This window comes from Ursus americanus, chromosome 14 (genome assembly GCF_024610735.1).
Source record: "Ursus americanus isolate L20-20 chromosome 14, mUrsAme1.1.p, whole genome shotgun sequence".
Classification (NCBI taxonomy): Eukaryota; Metazoa; Chordata; class Mammalia; order Carnivora; family Ursidae; genus Ursus; species Ursus americanus.
Genome location: NC_142140.1, coordinates 44050489 through 44069882, shown reverse-complemented (window position 1 = coordinate 44069882; position 19394 = coordinate 44050489). Strand labels below are relative to the sequence as shown.

Genomic DNA, 19394 nt, shown 5'->3' with positions numbered 1-19394 from the left:
CGCGGAACAGTGAGCAGTCACTCGTGGTTAGAGCACTGGGGCCAAGTGCTTCTGTTTCCCCGTCTAGATGCATATAGGGGAAACTGGGGCCCCCCCCAAAGGGGTGGGGCCTGGGCCTCTATTCTCCCAGCTTATGGGGCAGACGGTTCTCACCCAGAAGCTTCAGGTCCTTGCGCCACAAAATTCAGTAGTTCTGGGTTCTAATCTTCACCCCTCCCTCTCCCGCCCCCACTTAAAACCGGAAAAGTCTGTTTTGCAAACTCCGTAGCGGGCTGGCGGGGGCGGGGGGGGGGTGCCCCCTCACCGTCTCTAGGCCTGGGAGACACGTGCTGCTGTTGCCACCTGGTGGCCACGGAGGGAATCCGAGACAATTCGTTTAACAATGGGAGGAGCTCGGGGTGGGAGGGGACAGGAAGAGCGCAGATTCAGGGTGTGAAGTGGGGGGCACGCGTTCCTGCTGTGGGGCGTTTGGTGTCAGGAGAAAGGGGGAACCCCAATTCCCGACCTAAGCCCTGGGCGGAGGGCAGATCGACCCCAAGAGGGGCGGAGTTGGGGGGAAGATGCAAGGCTCCTGTGGGGGGGGGGGACCAAATCCCGCTCCCCCTCGGGCCGTGTCTCCCCTTGCCCAGTCCTGACTTTGCAGAGTTCGGAGTGATCAGCCAGTTCTGTCTCCCCCAGACCGGGTGCTCCTGGCGGAGAGATGAATAAATGCGTGTGGCATGAATGAATGAATTCCGCTTCTGGGGGATTTTGAACCGGACATGCAGGCTTCGGCCGGGGCAAGGTACCCAATAGAAGGCTCATTTATTAAGCCGTAGACCCCCCTCGACAGACCTGCGAGTTCAATATTATGCTCACCCCCATTCTACAGGGGAGAAGACTGAGGCTGAAGAGGGGCCATCACCTCCCTCAGAATGCTTAGGGGTCCCCTTGTTTTCCCACGACTAGATCCTTCTTCGAGCCTGGACCCTGCAGTGCAGCAGAAACTCTGTGCCCAGACTCCCCATCAAGTGCTCCTGGGACACAACATCCAGCCTAGGGTCCTAGGATCAGCACGAGCCCCTTTTGGGTCCCCTCCAATCTATTCTACCCTGAAAAGTTCTGTCCCTTCCCCATGGGTGTCCTGGGGTTTGGCAGGTTCCTTTTCTTGGTGGTTCCCAGGGTGCCCACCACAGGACTTGGCACAACCTGTGCTGGGGGGAGGGGAGGGGCCGTGGCCTTGGAGCCTCTGTGGGCGAAATGGGGTCTGCGGCACTCCGCCCAGGTTTGACTCCTGCCGGTGCTGGGTGGCTTCAGGCTAGCCACTTGCTCTCTCTGAGCCTCAGTGGTCATATCTGTAAAATCGAATAGCCATGTACCTCTCGAGGTGGTTATGGGGAATCAGGACATCATGTGAGTGTCTAGACGAACTGGCTGGGTATGCAATGTTTGCTTAATAACCAGCCGCCTTCCTTCTTCCTGCCTGAAGGACGAGGCCGACTCTCCCCTCTCTCTTCCTTAGGCCTCCAGGCCCATTTGCAAAGGGCCACTGCATATGGGGGTCTGTATTAGGTCCCCCGAGGGCAGCAAGAGTCCAGTCACCTGGGCAGGGTTGCCCTCCAGACCATCCTGCCTGCCCGGCCCCAGAGCCCGAGCCTCAGGGTGGCCTTGCACCTGTCTCCTGTCCTCCAAGGGTAGCTCTGCATCCAAGGCCAGCTCAGGAGCACCCCGAAGTAGCTGTGTCTTCCTGAGATGCACAGGTGTGTCCAGGTCAGTTCCCTCACCTTTTTCCCAGGACATGTTCACCACCAAGGCCTCTTTCGGGGACACCTCCTCCGGGAAGTCTGCCGGGCTTGTCCATTGCCAAGCCTAGATAGAAAGGGTGGGGCCAAGGTTATGGGCAGGGCCCTATTTTCCATCCCCTACCCACGTAGAGGGCAGATCAGATTCCTGCTGGCTTAATTCCCTAAAATCCTGAGACTAATATGAGAATTAGCTCTGCCTCAATGACCCCCATTCAGCCCCTTTTAGGAAGCCCCCCTCCCCCCACCCACACACCATTTCTCTTTGGGAAATTATTCCTCCTCTTCTCACCGTTGATGTGGTTGGGCACTGGCCCCACCCCAATTTGAGTGATGGACCTGGGACCTGGCCCAGCCAATCAGAGCACTCTAGCCCCTGATTCCAGCAAGAGGCTCAGGTATGAGCATGTGACCTGTGCTAGGCCTACAGGTGATGGCCTTGAGACTTGCTAAAGTGAATGGGGGAAATGGACACCCTTCTTCCGCTGGGGAAAAGCTGAGTCTGAGCAGGAGGGAAGGCTGAAGGCAGAACAGCAGTCCAGACAAATGGATGCCCAGTCTGGATTCCTAGACCTAGCCATGCCTGAAGGCCACCATCTGGGGAACTCCCCCTCCCCCCCAACCCCATCAGGTTCCCTTTTTGTTGAAGCTACTTTGAGTTGTTTCTGCTGCTAGGAAATGACCCACAGGAGGTTCCTCTCTGGGCCTCTGCTTGTCTATCTGTGCAATAGGACAGGTTTTTGGAGCGCCTATGTCAGTGGTTAGGGGAGAATAAAATGAGTTAATGCATGGGTATTACTCTGTAGAGCCCTGGCCCAGAGTATAGACCCAATAAATAGGACTTTAAATTAGAAAAGGAGCCCTTACCTGCTTCCCCTGGCTGCTAGGGAACTCGACCACAGTGCTGGCACAGGGTGTGGGCAGGGGCGGACACAGGTGCCGTGCAGCCCTGGGGAGAGAAGGAAGCTGGTCAGAGGAGCAGTGTTTTCTACCTCTTCTTACTGTTTAATCGTTCTGACCTACTCTTTCAGCTCCACTAGGTTATAAAGGGAGAATGGATGTGGATTGGAGTTGGGGGCGTGCGGGAGTCTGACAGACCTGGGTTCAAATCCCAGCTCTGCCCCCACTGCTGGATACCTTGGGCCTGACTCTCTGGGCCTCAGTTTCCTCATCTGCAAACTGGGTACAAAGACCGACTTGGTGTGAGCAGTTACCATGATCGCTATTGCTATTACGGATTATCTTGGGGGAGATGGGGCAAGTTACCTGTTCAGGCCGAGGTACCCAAGGACACCCAGGAGAAGGATGCTGGCGAAGCTCCCCAGAGACGCAAGGAGTATGGACAAATCGAACAACCGGGAAACCTGGACTTCTGGGAGTGGGAGAGGATGGTTTGGGGGAGAGGCACCTCCTGCCTCGTACCGCGAAGGGAGTTGGGAGGGCTGGACCCTCCATCAACTCGCTGCTGACCGTGGCATGTCGTGGGTCCCTCTGTGCCTGGTTCCTCGTGTCTGAAGCAGGAGACCATGGAGCCCACGTGCCCCGTGTCTGCGGGATAAAGGCCTGGCACACAGGGCTCAGGACATGCCCACAGGTCGTGCCCACGTGGTTGCTCCACACCTGCCACCCCACGCCAAGCCTGACTCACTGGTTCTCTTGAGACCAGACTGCACTGTAAGGGCAACAGGCAGGGACCTTGGCAGGAACAGGGATCATTTGGTTTCCAAATCTCCTCCGGCCACACACCCCACCTCCTTATCTTTGTGATAAGAGAGGCACTCATTCATTCATATTCAGTCATTCAATAAATGGCCCCCAGCTCCCCTGCCCCTCCCCTGGAGGCCCCAGGCTGGGGGAGGCAGAGCCTGGACACCAGACACCCTCACCCACTCCCAAGGTGTCAGGCCAGGAAAGAAAGATTATCACAGCTGGGGGGGAGGGGGGCACCAAGGGGAAAGCATGGAAGGCTTCCTGGAAAAGGAAGCTTTTGAGCTGAGTTTTAAGGGTGAATGGAAGTTAGCGGGGAGAACAAACATTCCGGGCAGAGGGGCCTGCATGGGCACGGCAATGGGAGTGTGAAAGAAGGTCCGTGAGGGGAAACTGCGCGAGGAGGAGGAGGGAGTAGAGTGGGCTGGGACGTTCTCCTGAGGGTGATACATGGGGAGCAGGGCCAGGGTGGGGCTGCTTGCTTGCGTGGGATGGGGCAGTGCATGCTGGGTACGGACTAGGCCCCGCCCCCCTACTCACCGGTGCTGAACTGCTGGGGCTGGCTCCAGGCGCCCCGCAGCGTCGCCGTGTCTGCTCGAACCTGCACGATGTAGGCTGTGCCAGCCCGAAGGCCACCAAGCGTGACCTGAGTCTCCGTGGGCTTCACGGGCAGCTCTGTAGGAGGGAGGCAGCCATGGGTCCCCGGGCTCGGGAGGCCAGACTCAGGGGTGGGATGCCCAGGTCCTGGCTGGGCGGCCACACCCTGGGAGTGGTAGTGGGGACTCGAGAACATTTTGCTGAAAACTTTTTTTTTTTTTAAGATTTATTTGTTTTAGAGAGAGAGAGCAAGCATGAGTGGGATGGGCAGAAGGAGAGAGAATTTCAAGCAGATTCTGAGCTGAGCGTGGGCCCTGATGCCGGGCTTGATTTCATGACCCTGGGATCACGACCTGAGCCAAAACCAAGGGTCGGATGCTTAACCAACTACGCCAGCCAGGCGCCCCTGCCGAACACTGAATGCATCCAGTCACCTCCGTTTATTTGGAGGAATATTCTTCCCCAAAATATTTAGTGAATGATGCTATTTTTCTCAAATTCTGACCTTTGGGGCACCTGGGTGGCACAGTCGCTAAGCGTCTGCCTTAGGCTCAGGGCGTGATCCCGGGGTTCTGGGATTGAGCCCCACATCAGGCTCCTCTGCTAGGAGCCTGCTTCTTCCTCTCCCACTCCCCCTGCTTGTGTTCCCTCTCTAGCTGGCTGTCTCTCTCTCTCTGTCAAATAAATAAGTAAAATCTTAAAAAAAAAAAAAATTCTGACCTCTGCTGGCTCTTTGCTCACTCCCCCACCCAGCCCCATCCTCCAAGCTCCCTAAAAACAGCAGGTTCACTCGCACCTCAGGGCCTTTGCACTGGCAGCCCCGCCTCCCCTACCTTGCTCACCCTTTCCCCAGATATCCCCCATGGTTTCCTCTCTCTCCTCCCTCCCGTCTTTAGGCTCAAGATCAGCATTAACTTTGTCCATGATGCTCCCTCGGCGTCCCTAGAACCTCAGCACACAGTAGGACCTCAGCACGTGCTATGGAACTGGATGGCTTTAACAAATAAAGCTCTCCATAAAAATCCTTAAAATGAGAATACAGCTGTTGGCTGTTATCAAGAAGAAAACAATTCCTAGAACCCTAAGTCTATATTCTTTGTATATACATATATTCAAGAGGAATATTCTTCAAAAGAAACTGGAGGCGGGGAGGGGGAATTGGGCAGTTTGGCACATGGTCATTGGCGCATTCATCATCAGCATTCAGACTTTTGGCAAATCGGTAAAGAGGCTGCTTCCAGCTGTCGCAAGCTGAATAAGTCACTGAACCCCACTTGGCCTCCTTTATCCCCTCTAAACGATGGGCGGTCAAGCGGATGGCAGGATTTCTGTGTCTCTGATGCCAGAGCGTCCCCCCAGCATCCTTCCCCGGCATTCCTGCCTTGATGGGTGCTGGGTGCTTGGTGAGAAGGCGGAGACACGAAGAGGCAGGTCTTGCTAGCCTGGCCTGCTGCTGCAGGAGGTGGGTGGGTGAGGCCAGATCTGAAAGACTGTGTTCCCGGCATGGAAGGGGGGCCCCCCGGTGTGTGAAATGGCAGGAAACTCCAGCGCTGGTGAGACTTGCCCTGTGTATTCTGCTTTCTTTCCCTCCCAAGGGGCGGGAAGGGGCACCTAACTGAGCCCCAATCCAGGCTTGCTTAACCCTTGGGCAGGAGTCCCTCTCCAGGCCTCGGTTTCCCCATCTGTGAAATGGCCACCGTCATCCTGCTCCATGGGAGTCGAGTTGCCATCCATACACGGAGCCCATTGCGAGCTGCTGCCCGCCGGGCCGTCTTGGGGGTCTGGAAAGGGCAGTCCGGCCTCTTTGAGTCGAACCACTCTTGTTTTAGGGATGGGAAAACCAAGGCCAGGAGAGAGCCAGTGAGGTGCTCAGGGTCCCCTAGCAAGGCAGACGTCCAACCCAGGCCCCTTCTTCCCCCGGCCGGGCCCGCGCTGCCTCACGTACCGGACACGACGTTGCCCTCCTCATCCCGGCAGCGCACGACGTACTCCTTCAGGACCCCGGGGCAGGCGCTCAGCGCGGATGGCGTCCAGTCCACAGACACGGAGTCCTGGCCAAGCTTCTTCACCAACACGTGCTGTGGGCTTCCGGCCCCCGAGGCTGCAAGTAGCACCGTCGCCATGGTCAATGCCAAGAGCCCCGGCTGAACATTCCCTGCCTGCCCAGCCTGGCGCTGTCCAGAGACCCATGGAACCTTGGCAACAGAGTCAGGCGGCCCTGGGTTCGAATCCCAGCTCCACTACTCGGGCCGCATCGCTGCCCCTCTCTGAGACTCCCTTTTCTTATCTATAAAATGGGGCAATACCACTCAGCACGGGGGAGGGAGGAATCTTTGGGATCCCCTGAGACTTCTGCAGGTCTGCCTTCTGGCCAAGGCCTGACCCGGAGTGAGTGCCTCTAAGTGTTCGTTCCCTCCTCCTGACACCGCCACCACCAAGCCCCCCGGAGAGACCACCCTGCAGGTGTAGGCTACTCACCATTGCCCCCAAAGTGGTAGGTGGACAAGATCGTGGACCACAAAGTGGGCTTCTCTGGGCGTGGAGAGGCAAAGATCGTGATGTGGTAACACACCTTCTGCTCCATTGCCCCAGATTCTCTGCTCCAGCTGTGGGTTGCTAGAAGAGTTGGCAAAGCCCAGGCTGGTAAATAGGTTGTATCGTCGCCTCCGCCTCTTTGCACTGGCTGTACCGCGTGCCGGGAACCCCTAGAGCACTCCTGCTCATGCTTCAGAACCCTTGCCCCACTGCCCCCACTTCCGGGAGCCCTTCCTTCTTCCCCCCCAGCCCATCCCCCACCTGCAGCCCGGTCCGGACTCTACGGGGCCAGGTGCGTCTGGATACAGCTCTGTCTCCCCAGCCTAGGAACCCCTCAAGGGCCAGGCTGAGCCTGAGGTTGCTGGGGGCCCTGGCCAGGCCCAGGGTAGGAAGTGGGAGGGTAAGAGGCTGCCGGGGCTGGAAGGCTCCCCCTTTCTCTCCAGAGGCCTCATTAATTCACCACCAGCATCTTGCAAGCTGCCACCTTCTCTGGCACAGGTGACTGTTTAACAAACACCCTGGGATGTGAGACTCATTACTTATTGGGGTGTAATCTCCCCGGGGCTATAAGCCCTAACATCTCAGGATCCTGGCAGGAGGCTTCAGACCCCCGTGGGTGGGAGGGTCCAAGTCTCAGCCCGTTCCCACCTCTGTGTGACCTCGGGCAAGTAGCAAAACCTCTCTGGGCCCCAGACACCTCACACCCACGTCCCCTAGAGTTTTGAGCCGACCAGGGGCTTTAAGGGAGGAGGCAGGGGCAGAGGCAGGCATGACTGACGTTACGGTACCCATTCCAGTAGGGTCCTGATCCTGGGGCATAGTCAGGGTGCAGTTGGTAAGGTTCCCATGCTGGCTCTGGGACTGCCACTCGATGCAATATGCCTTGGCTCTGGCCTGGGCTGGCCAGTGCATGGTGGTCCCGTTGGCTCCGACACTGATATTCAGAGCCCCTGGTTCTGGAAGGAAATGAGACAGGAACATCAGAACAGCAGCTCCACTCTCCCCAACCCCCCGACCCCCGACCCCCGCCCAAGTCCAAGGCTCCTGCAGCCCCAGCCCAACCTCTCACCAAATTCTGACCCCCCAGGGCTGCGAGTATCTGTACCCAGCTCTGTCTCCTCAGTCCTGGGGGCTGCCGGGCTGGGCGCCAGGCACAGAGGCAGGGGTAGGCTAGCAAGGGCGGTTTGAATGATTAGGTCTCCTCCTGGTCTTACTGTGAAGTCCCTGCCAAGACTCCCACCATCGATGCTGCCTGTACTGCTTCCTCCCACCCTGCACCCCCAGCACCCCCACCAGCCTGGGGAGCATCTCCTGCTCTAGCAGATGCCCGGCCACCCACCACCTGCCTCCCCCCCATGCAGGTGGGTGTGGTGCAGGATGGGCCTCCCTGCCCGAGAAGGAGCTCAGAGGCCTGAGGACACACTCACTTGGTCCCCAGGGCTCCTCTCTCCTGCTCCCCCAGCACGGGCATTGGGCAACAACCTCGGGGAGGCGGGCACTGCTTCCAATTCCGGGGACAACAGCTACCATTTATCGAGCGTCAACTCTGTGCGACAGACCGGTGCTGAGCGCCTCACGGGTGCCACTCTGTGACAAAGTGGCACCGTGATCACCCCAATAATACAGAAACTGAGGCTCAGAGAGGGAGAGCCACTGGCCCACGGGCACACAGTGACCCAAACCAGATCGTGAGCTGACAGACTCGCAGCTGTGCTACCGTGGCAGGTGGCTTCACCTCACTGAACCTCAGCTGTCTCATCTCTGAAATGGACATCACTGTACCAGCCCTGTCCTCACAGGACGGTGGGCCCAGTACCAGGGTGAGCTGAGTGAGGCACACAACAGGCACTAAACTGGAGGCTCCAGAGAACTCAGTCATCAAGATACACACCGTTTCGAAGCAATATTTTTTAAGAATCCAAAAATGAATGCAAAAATATGCCATGAGCACTCTTGGTAATCACCAAATGTGGAAACAGCCCAAATGTTCATTAACGGATAAACAGATAAATACCATGTGGTCCATCCACACAGTGGAATATGACTCAGCCACGAAAAGGAAGTGAAGCCCTGACATACGCTATGGCGTGGGGGAACCTCAAACACGTGACTCTGGGTGAGAGAAGCCGGTCACAAGAGGCCACATGGTGTGTGATCCCATGTATATGGAATGTCCAGGACGGCCAAATCCATAGAGACAGAAAGCAGAGTAGTGGGTGCCAGGACCTGGGGATAAGGGATGGGGGGGTGGTGGTGACTGCTGATGGGCATGGGGTCTCCTTTTAGGGATGACAGAAATGTTCTGGAACTAGATGGAGGTGATGGTTGCCCATCGTTGTGAGTGTCCGAAACGCCACCTACGAAAGTGGTTAATGCTGCCATGTGAATTTCACATCAATAACATACGTAGATGTATTCACGTGCATGTATACATAAATATAAATCTTGATTTTTTTCCTCATTTGGATAAATATATGTACATCTTTAATCATGTCTCTACATACACATAACGAACAAAGATCAAGATTTTAAATGAAGATAGGCTCAATCGTGTACTTGCACCATCCTGCCTCACTCACCACACCCTGATCCCTGCCCTGGTCCCAGAAAAGTTTATTTACAAAGACAGGTGGTTGGCCTGGGCTGTAGTTTGCCAGCTAGAGTTTTTTAAAATATGGCATTCTAACAACATGTACCTTAATTAGTGATTTTGACACATTTCTAAATTAGACACCTGCTCGATTTTGGTGCTTCACCTGCCTCACCCTAGTCTGGCGGAGGCTCAGAGCAGGTGCTCAGCTCTGAGCGGCCCTCCCGCAGCCCTCCCCGGCCAGAGGCACCTGTGTGGGTGTGGGTTTGGGCAGGAATGTGCCACGTCTGGCTGGGGCCGTGGCCGAAGCGGTTCCGGGAGATGATGGCCAGGTCATAGGCTGCGCCAGAGAGGTCGAGCGGTTTCCTCAGCTGAAAGGTCACGGTGGACTTGGTCTTACATGTGCAGGATAGCATGTGCAGGCGGGCGCGGTAGGTCACCTCCCCGCCAGAGTTGGACCTGAGGCAGCCTTCTGGAAGCTCGAGCCGGGGCAGCTGTCGTGAATGTGAGAGATGGTTTGTGGAGACCTGAACACGATCATCATCCCCATGGGCCAACATCAGGCTGCAGCCCCTGAATGGACTCATCCATTGACCACAGTCTGTGACATGAGCCAAAAGTTTTTTTAAAAATAAACAAACAAAACAAAACAAAACAAAAAAACCCTCGGTGCTGGCGAGGTTGCTGGGAAATAGGCATTCATGGCCAGTGTGTGTTGGTTTGGGGGGGGGGAATAATTTGGCAAAACCCACTGAGAGTCAGGAAAAAAAAATGTTTTTTCCGTCTCTGGACCCAGTTACCTCAAGCCTGGAAACTTTTCCTAAGAAAGGGAATTCAAATGAGAGGAAAGGCAGGAAGCGAAGCTTTACTGCCGCTTTACTGTGCCAGCCCATTAGGGCCCCGGCCAAGTTCGTTACAGTAAAGCCAGTGGGTGAAGCATTTGGTGGTTTTGCCCCTGACTTGGGCAAGAGATTTTCCCTCTGTGCTTCAGTTTCCTTCCCTGTAAAATGGGGGTTAATTAGACCGCTCTTAATGGGTTGCTTGGGGGACTTCAAAGAAATTATCTCCCACCCAGACCAACATGGTCGACCCTGGCCTGCCTGCTTCCATCCTAGTCTCTCACAATCTGTTCCCCCCATGGCAAGCAGGGGAAGTCTGTGAACACCTGAACCCAATCATGTCCCTCCTCTGCTCACACACCCTCCATTGCTCCCCATGACCTGGAGAGTTAAACCCACAGTCCTTGGAGTCCTTGCCACCTCCGTGCCTCTTCCCTCACTGTATCCCATTTGCACACCCCGACTCCAGCCTCTTGTCTCCTTCTCCACAACCCAGGCCACCCCACAGCCCTGCTACGACCCATTACCTGCCCGTGCAGGGTCACCTGCCTCTTCCCATCTGGCCGGAGCGCCTCCACTGAGAACGTCAAGGTGGACTGTGGAGAATGTTCTGCAATGGGACGGCAAGACAGTGACGCTGGGGGTGGTCCCTTGCTCACCACCTCCCGCAGACCCTGCCCAAGGACCCGGCACCTTTTCCGGTCCCTCCCTTGAAACACGGGATTCCTATGGGTTGTTAAATAGTTTTCAAAATCGGAAACATGGAGATCTAGTCTATGACAATAAACGCCATAAAACTGTGTACTTTAGAGGCCCCTGGGGGGCTCAGTCGGTTAGGCATTGGACTCTTGGTTTCAGCTCAGGTCACGGTCTTGGGGTCATGGGATCGGGCTCCGGGCTTGATGGGGAGTCTGCTTGAGATTCTCTTTCTCCCTCTCCTTCTGCCCCTCCCCCTGTGTGCACACACGCTCTCTCTCTCTTAAATAAATAAATAAATAAATAAATAAATAAGGTGTTCAAAAACAAAAACAAGACAACCCTGCGCTTTAAAATAGTTAAGATGGTACATTTTATATCATGCCCTTTCCACTACAACGTTTGTTTTAAAGTCTGATAATCACTCCTGGAATTGTTTCCCAGCAGATAACGCACCGGGGGCAGGAGGAGACCCCGGGTCACGAGGCCAGGGGCAAATGTTGAGTCACCTCGTCCTTCCTTCCCTCTTGGGCCACATCTCCACTCCGGAGCGGCCCAAACTCCAGCTTCCTGTGTCTTTTGGGAAACTACGTCTTCATGACACAGCCATTTCCCCCTATCAGCTCCCTGTGTGGCTTTATTGTTGTTGTTTTTTTAAGATTTTATTTATTTATTTGTCAGAGAGCGAGAGCGAGCACACAAGCAGGGGGAGCGGCAGGCAGAGGGAGACGCAGGCTCTGCACTGAGCAGGGAGCCCCAGGAGGGACTCGATCCCTGAGATCATGACCTGAGCCGAAGGCAGACACCTCACCGACTAAGCCATGCAGGTGCCCTGTCACTGCCACCTTTTACTAATTTCCACTCATTTCTCCCACCGCCTTCTTTTTAACCCCGGCCACCTTATTTCTAATACCCACTGCTGTATTTCTAATGCCTGCCCTGGTTCTTCTGGCTCTGAGTGCTCTCACCAGGGGGGATACACACGGGGCTGCTCCAGTTGCTCCAGGGGTTTCCTGGGGCTTCCTGCCGGAGTCGCCTCCGGCGTAGCTGGAATTCCTGGGCTGCGTCCATCTGCCGGGGGCAGAGGCAGGCCTCTGGCGGGGAAATAGGCCAAACATCAAGCTGAAGGGCTGTCCCACACCTGGGGGTGCCCGGGGCGTGGCACTCATCATTTAGGCATCATACACTTATTGAGTGCCAACTGTGTGGTGGGCCCTGGGGCCACAGTGGGAATAGGCCAGGCCCTGTTCTCTTGGGGGCCTCAAGATTTCCCACGCTTACCCCTGCCCTAGGTCGGAGTCGAGGTAAGGCCACCCATTGGGATGTGACCCTGATCAATGGCTTCTCACCCCCAAGGCTGTTTCCTCACCTGCGAAATGGGAATAATCCAATACTGCACTACAGAGTGGGCGAGCAAGCATACAAAGAATTTAGCTCTGGGCCTGGCACACAGTGGGCGCTCAATGAATGCTAGCATGCTGCAGCTGTTGTTGGTACTATTATTCTCACCGAAGCCAGGGTCCTCTCGATGTCTGCAGTCGCCCTAGGACCAGATCATATATATGTATACATAGTTTTACCTTCTGGCGTTGAAAAAAAAAATTCGCTCTTTTACCATTTTATTTTATTTTTTAAAAAGATTTTATTTATTTATTTGACAGGGAGAGAGACAGCCAGCAAGAGAGGGAACACAAGCAGGGGGGGTGGGAGAGGAAGAAGCAGGCTCCTAGCGGAGGAGTCTGACATGGGGCTCGATCCCAGAACGCCGGGATCACGCCCTGAGCCAAAGGCAGACATTTAACGACTGCGCCACCCAGGCACTCCTTTTACCATTTTAAACAATTATTCTAAGGGCAATGTGGAAGCTTGGATTCGATCCAGAAACAGAAAGGGGACATTTGTTTCAAAAAAAAAAAAAAGACAGCCATGGAAAAATGGGTGATATCTGAATAACCTCCGCAGTTTCGTGCCTAGCAACGTGCCAACGCTCATCTCAGTTGAGAACAGACGCACTCAAGAATGTAAGACGTCCGCATGTGGGGAAGCTGGGGGGCGTTTCTAGGGGAGCCGGCTACTTCTTGTAACTTTTCTGAAAATCTAAGATTATTCCCAAAGTAAAAGTTTGCTTCAAAGATTTTAGGAGGCAAAATTATTATTCTGTCCTTTCCTACGAACATTCTTTTGGAGGGAAAACCTGTATGTCAGCGGCGTGGGGGTGAGGAGAGTCAGGTTTAGGACCCAGCCGGCCCCACACGCCCTGGGTGATGGGGAGAGGTTCCCCAACACCCTGAACTTCAGTTCTGTCCTCTGCAAAGGGGGGGTGGTGAGGGTCTGCTGTAGAGTGTGCTTAGGGGGCTGGAAATAAAACAGAGAGAGATGCCCCTCCCCAGCAGGGGTCCCATATCACCTGCCTCTGACTGATCCCATTCAGCTGATGGGGTCACTGAGGCTCAGGGGGGCCCAACACTGGAAGGAAGATGGGGCTGACGCTGGGATGGCTCCCTGGCTTTCAAGATGCTCCCAGTCTGAGGGAGGAGGAGATGCCACAATTCAGAGGCTGGAGGTCCCTGTCTCTCCCCATCTAGGGGCTTCTCGGGGCCTAAGCGAGGGCTGAGGTTTCTTGCAGGCCCCACCTGCTCTGTGTGGGGGCAACAGAGGGGGCAGCAGAAAGTAGCTGCAGAATGAATGAAGATTGGCAGAAGACACACAGATGGCCAACAGGTGGGTGAACCGTGTTCAACATCACGAATCACCACGGGAGTGCAAATCAAAACCACAACGAGATAGCGCCTCAGTTAGAACGACTATCATCAAAAAGATACAAGACGGGGGCGCCTGGGTGGCTCAGTCGGTTAAGGATCTGCCTTCATGATCCCAGGGTCCTGGGATCGAGCCCCGCATCAGGAGCCCGCTTCTCCCTCTCCCTCTGCCAGCCGCTGCCCCTGCTTGTGCTCTCTCTCTCTGTCACATAGATAATAAATAAAATCTTAAAAAAAAAAAAAGGATTACAATATGATCTAGCCATTCCACTTCTGGGTTTTTATCTGAAGGAAATGACACTAACTCAAGATATATCTGCTCCCGTGTTTACTGCCGCGTCACGTACGGCAGCCAAGATACGGAAGCAACCTAAGTGTCCGCTCGTGGGCGGATGAATGGAAAAAGAACGTGTGGTGTGTATATATATACAATGGAATATTATTCAGCTGTTAAAGAAGGAAACCCTGCTATGGGTGACAATGTGGACGGTCCCCGAGGGCATTACGCTAAGTGAAATAAATCAGAGAAAGACAAATACCATAGGATCGTTCACACACAGGATCTAAAGCAAAACAAAATGGAAATCATAGACACGGAGAACGGACTGGTGGTCCCCAGAGGCAGGGGGTGGGGTCAAAAGGCACAAACTTCAGGTACAAGATAAATAAATCCTGGGGATGTCATGTACCGCATGGTGACTGTAGTTCATAATACTGTATGAAGCACATGCAAGTTCCTGGGGAGTAGATCTTAAAACTTCTTACAAGACAAAGGGTTTCTACTTCACGTGGTGATGGATGGCAACTAGACTAATCGTGATCATTTCACAATATATACAAATGCCAAATAATTATGTTGTACACCTGAAACCAATATAATGTTGTATGTCAATTACATCTCAAAAAAAAAAAAAAAAAAGAAGGGAAGGAGGGAGGGAGGGAGGAAGGGAGGAAGGGAGGAAGGAAGGAAAGAAGGGAGTGGAAGAGCAGCTTCCTAGAGAGGCGGCCCTTGAGCTGGACCCTGAAGATCAACTGGATTCTCATCTGCTCAGATGGAGAAGAAGGCGTGAAGATGGGGGAGACTACATGGGCAAAGGCAGGGTCTGGAAATGCAGGGCATGGGCAGAGAATGATAGCCATTCGGAGGGGACCAGAGGAACCACGAGGAGGGTGAGGGTACCTGGGGCCAGCTGAGGAAAGGATGCCCCCCTGAAGGTAATAGGGAGCTATGGAGGGTGCGTGAGCAAAGGAGGTCACGATGAGATCTGAGTGTCAAAGAGACTCCAGAGGCTACATACAGGGCAAGAGTGGAGGCCAGGCAGGAGGGGTGATGGATGTAGAGATGGTGAAACTGATTTGGGGGTGAAGTTCCCCAAAGAGAGGCCTGTGTTGTCTCTTGACCTGGGGAATAAACTCACCAACTTCCACAGGCTGCCAGGTGTCCGGTAGCGGAACTGTACCTCGGCGCCATCCTGGCGGGCTGGGGTCTCCCACTTCAAGAGCACCTTCCCTGCGGACCCCGACACGGTGATGTCTCCAGCTTGCGGAGGGTCGTATTTAACTGGAAGCAGAGGTGGGGGTTGGGGAGGGGAGCCAGCATAGGTGTGAGTTATTGGTCCTGAAAATTTCAGAAAATCTGCCCCCCTCCCCAGCCCAGGGTAACTGACTGAGTCCCCAGGATGTGCGTCAGGGAAATCCTTACAGGTTCCATCTAAGCCTGGGATTCTATGGATCAAAGATTCAAGACTCATACCTAGGATCCTTAGACGTTTTAACTCTTTAAAACATTGACGCTCCTTATAGCAACACTATGGTGAGATGGGCACTTTTGTGAGTTGCTGACAAGAGGATAATTAATTGGGTCTATTTTTTTAGAGGACTATTAGGGTAATCTTACTAATTTTTTAGACACTGGCCTGAAGAGAAACATCTATCATTCTTTCTGCATCTTGGTCATACCATGCCTGATTCTACCTCAGGGCCTTTGCACTTGTTGTGCCCTTATGCCCTCTGCCTGGAACACACTTCCCTTCACTTTATTCTTGTTGGATCCTTTTTATCTTTCCGGGCTCAGCTTGAGCTGGAAGCCTCCTTGACCTCCTTGTAGGATCTCATCATATGTAATAATCATTCCTGTTCATCACTCTCTCTTGAATCTGGGCTCCATGAGAGCAGAGACAGGCCCAGGACTCCAGGGAGGCAAGAAAGACAAGGTTATACAAAAACACCATCAGAGCCTGTCTTCATCTTAAAATTTGATATTTTGTTCATTATGGATTTTTTTGGCATTAATTTTGATTTTTTAAAATATCGCTTTATAGAATTATTTATACTGACTACTGAGTTTTTTGGCTCCACGTTATAATTTTGTGCCCGAGGCAGGTTCCTCCCTCTCCTCACCCTAATCCCAGTCCAGAGCTGCACACTTTGCTGGCCTCGCCCATGTCCCCTGTGACTCAGCCTAGCACACAGTAGCCGCTCAAATATTAGATGTTAAATGCATGTGGTTGTGTCGTGAAAACAGATATTAAAGACCCAACAAGGTCCTAGCAGGTTTACGGTTTCGGGGAGATACCAGAAGCAAGCTAAGTATCCAGCAGCTGGGGATTGGTGGCGGGATCGTGAAAAACTCTGCCATGTCCCACAACAGTGTTCTATGTGGACATCGTTGGCATTATCAAGCCCCCGGCCCAAATCCCCGCAGGTCCAGGCTCAGGGACCAGAGGCTTCTCTGGGTGAGGAAGGGGCAGCAGGGAGGAGGAGGAGAACAGGGCGCTGACCTGTGCTATGAAGGCTCAGTTCGATCTCAGGCGACCTGTGCGTCCGGTTCTCGGCTCGAGATTCCACCCAGAGCCTGACAGTCTGGAGCACGGCTACGCCGTCCTGGTCAGAGAACTGCAGGCTGGTGGCCGAGCCCGCGGCAAAGTAGCAGCAGGGCCCATTCCGGAGGCTGCACGAAGGGAGTGTTGGTGCTGAGTTTGGGGTCCTAGGGACCCGCAGGGTGGCTCAGCGGCCCCAGCAGATGGTGCGTGTCACATCCCAGCATTTTCTTCTGCCCTTGCCCACCCCCCCCCGCCAGCCTGGGGACTCTATGGGGATCAGCCTGCAGCTGAGGGGTTTGGGGGACCCCAGAATCTTGCAAGATGGGCTGCCACAGGCAGAAGGAAGAAACGAATGAATGGGTAGAAGGATGGACAAAGGAGTGAGCGGGTGAAGAGGAAGGAAGGACTAAAGGGGCCCTAATCGCCACCCAATCTCGATGCCCACTTACACTGACCACCGCCCTCCCCGCCAAAGAGTCCCCTCCTCCGCTTCTCACATGAGACACTGAGCCACCAGGAAGAGCAAGGACCCTGCTGAGATCACACCTCTGAGAGCAGGGGCATGGGGGTAGGAGCAAGTGTGGGATGATGTGTGAGGGTTTGGGGACGGGGGCAGGGTCCTCACCAGCACCTCAGGAAGTGGCTGACCCCAGCCGTGGGGCCCTCATACTGCCAGGAGCATTCATAACCAGCGCTGACTATCCGGTAGCAGTTCAGGTCCCTGGGGCCTGAAGCCGAGCCTGGAGGAGATCCCAGGGGTTTGAGAATGGACCCAAAGTGGGGAGGGGGCCCTCCTTGCTGATGCGTGCTCAGGATGACTCTTAGTGACATTTAAGTAATCCCGTGTCAACCTCAGCCTCAGCCCACTCCCAGCACCCTCCCTGTGCCCTCTGCTCCTGTCTCCTGTCTTCTCCCCTGCTCACCCTGCTCCAGCCACACCAGCCTTTTCACCAGTCCTCAGACACACCAGGCTCACTCCCACCTCAGGGCCTTTGCACATGCTGTGCCATTTGCCTGGAGTGCTTTTCCCCCAGATCTTGACATTCTAGTTTCTCCTTCAGTGTCACCTCCTTGACCACCAGCCCACCTGAAGCAGCCCCCTCCTCCAACCCCCACCTTCCTCTGGCTTCTCATAGCACATAGTGGAATGCTCTCTGTGCCCCTCCCACACTAGGCTGTGACCCCAGGAAGTCAGATGGGCTTGCAGCCGATTCTTTCATGCCTAGAACTGTGTCTGCACACAGTAGGCGCTCGGTAAATAGTTTTTGCACAAAAGAATGGATGAAATGCCTGCTCAGTGGCAGACCCTTGGTGGGGTACCCCAGGACATCCGAGCTTGGTGAGGACAGGATAGTAGGCTGTCTGACAGTAGGCGGATGGTGGGGTAGTATCTCGGGTGGGTGGGAGGGAGCTAAGGGAGGAGCTGCTGGGGAAGGATCAGTCAGAACCCAGCATGACCTCTCCCCACAATGGAGAGCTGTCCCAGACCTGAGTCTGCATCCGGATATGGCAGGTCCTGAAAACAGCACTGACCGGTACTGCAGGCTTCAGCTGCAAAGACAATGAGGAGATAATGACATTCCCAGTCTTTCACTGCATGGGGGAGGGGTTCAGGCTGGGGGCTGGCCAAGGGACCATCCATCCACCCATCCGCTCTCCCATCTATGGACCCACCCACCCGTCCTCCCATCCATTCACACCTGCAGTCTTCCACCCATCCACCCATCCTGCGTGCATGCATTCATCTGTCCTGCTATCCATCCATCCATCCACCCTTCCATCCATCCACCCATCAACCCAACCCTCCACCCGCTCATTCATTCACTCATCAACCTCTTGGGCTGCTCTTCCAAGCAGGCTAGGCTCCCCGTCCTCCTCCCTGTCTCTGGTCTCCAGCCCTGCCTGACCCCTGAAGGCCCTGAAACCTTGCTGATCCTCAGTTTACAGCGAGGGAAACTGAGGCACAGAGAGACAAAGTAGTGACTTGAGGTCACACAGCAGCAACAGCAGAGCTGGAATGAGAGTTCAAACCCAGTCATCTGCTGGGGTCTGGGCTCCTTCCCATCTGATTCCACAAGATGGAGAGAGAGTATGTGCAATTATTTAATATAATAGTGTAAGATAGACTATAAACAATCAATTATCATGTATATCAATTATACACATACTTGTCCTTATCCTTTTCTTTTTCTTTTTTTTAAAGATTTATTTATTTATTTGACAGAGAAAGAGAGAGCACAAGCAGGCAGAGCGGCAGGCAGAGGGAGAGGGAGAAGCAGGCTCCCCAACGAGCAGAGAGACTTGATGTGGGGCTCGATCCCAGGACCCTGGAATCATAACTTGAGCCGAAGGCAGACGCTCAACCAACTGAGCCACCCAGGTGCCCCTCCTCATCCTTTTCTTAGCATTTCTCGCAGAACTCCGGGAGTGGGAAAGATTCAGAGATTTGGCCCATTCTAAAGAAGACAAAGCCAAGACCAGAGCAGAGATGCCCAAGTTTGACCCCAGAAGCCAGTCTCCCATTTGACAGAGGGACAGCCTGAGGCACAGAGACACAGAACCTACCCCAGAACCCAGGTCCACAGCCCCGCACACACATGCCCCCCAGCAAGAAGAGCCGTGGTGTCAGGGTGGGGCACTCACCACCTCGCCCTGGGAGCAGGAGCAGAAGGAGGGGGACCAGCCTGGCCCACACCTGCCCCATGGAGCCCACGCAGAGGCCTACAGCCCCGGATGAACTTCTGCCAGCCACCCTGTCCTCGCCCCTGAACCTGTTGAAGCTGAGTAAGAAAGAAGACTTAAAAGATTAAAAAAAAAAAAAAAAAAAAAAAGGTGTCATGGCCCCTCCTGGCAGAAGTCAAACTGAAAGAGAAACCCAGGAAGTCAGCTCAGTCGTGGCGGCCTCATCCCGGCCACAAACTCACCCATGGGGCAAGTCCGACTCGGGGCCACGGATCTGGGGGTCTAATCCGCTGGCCCAAGCCCTCGCTGGCCACAAGGTGCCAGCCCCATGAGTAGCCTGCTTCTCTGAGCCCTTGTCCTGGTCTCCAGCCTTCTCCCGCTGACTT

At 54.5% G+C, this 19394-nt stretch overlaps 1 protein-coding gene across 1 annotated transcript; it reads right to left on the bottom strand.

Annotated features, from left to right (window-relative positions):
* Positions 1 to 605: 605 nt before the first annotated feature.
* On the bottom strand, positions 606 to 19100 carry IL12RB1 (interleukin 12 receptor subunit beta 1). The gene is made up of 16 exons (XM_087867163.1): positions 18970 to 19100; positions 17815 to 17877; positions 16952 to 17066; positions 16285 to 16454; positions 14923 to 15065; positions 12255 to 12288; positions 11714 to 11839; positions 10577 to 10659; positions 9461 to 9704; positions 7409 to 7576; positions 6564 to 6701; positions 6031 to 6186; positions 4029 to 4163; positions 3048 to 3153; positions 2649 to 2730; positions 606 to 1848 (listed from the first exon to the last, which is right to left on the bottom strand). Exons 1-16 carry the CDS (start codon positions 19028 to 19030, stop codon positions 1498 to 1500), a joined length of 2175 nt encoding a protein of 724 aa, XP_087723289.1. The 5' UTR covers positions 19031 to 19100; the 3' UTR covers positions 606 to 1497.
* Between the last annotated feature and the right edge of the window lie 294 nt (positions 19101 to 19394).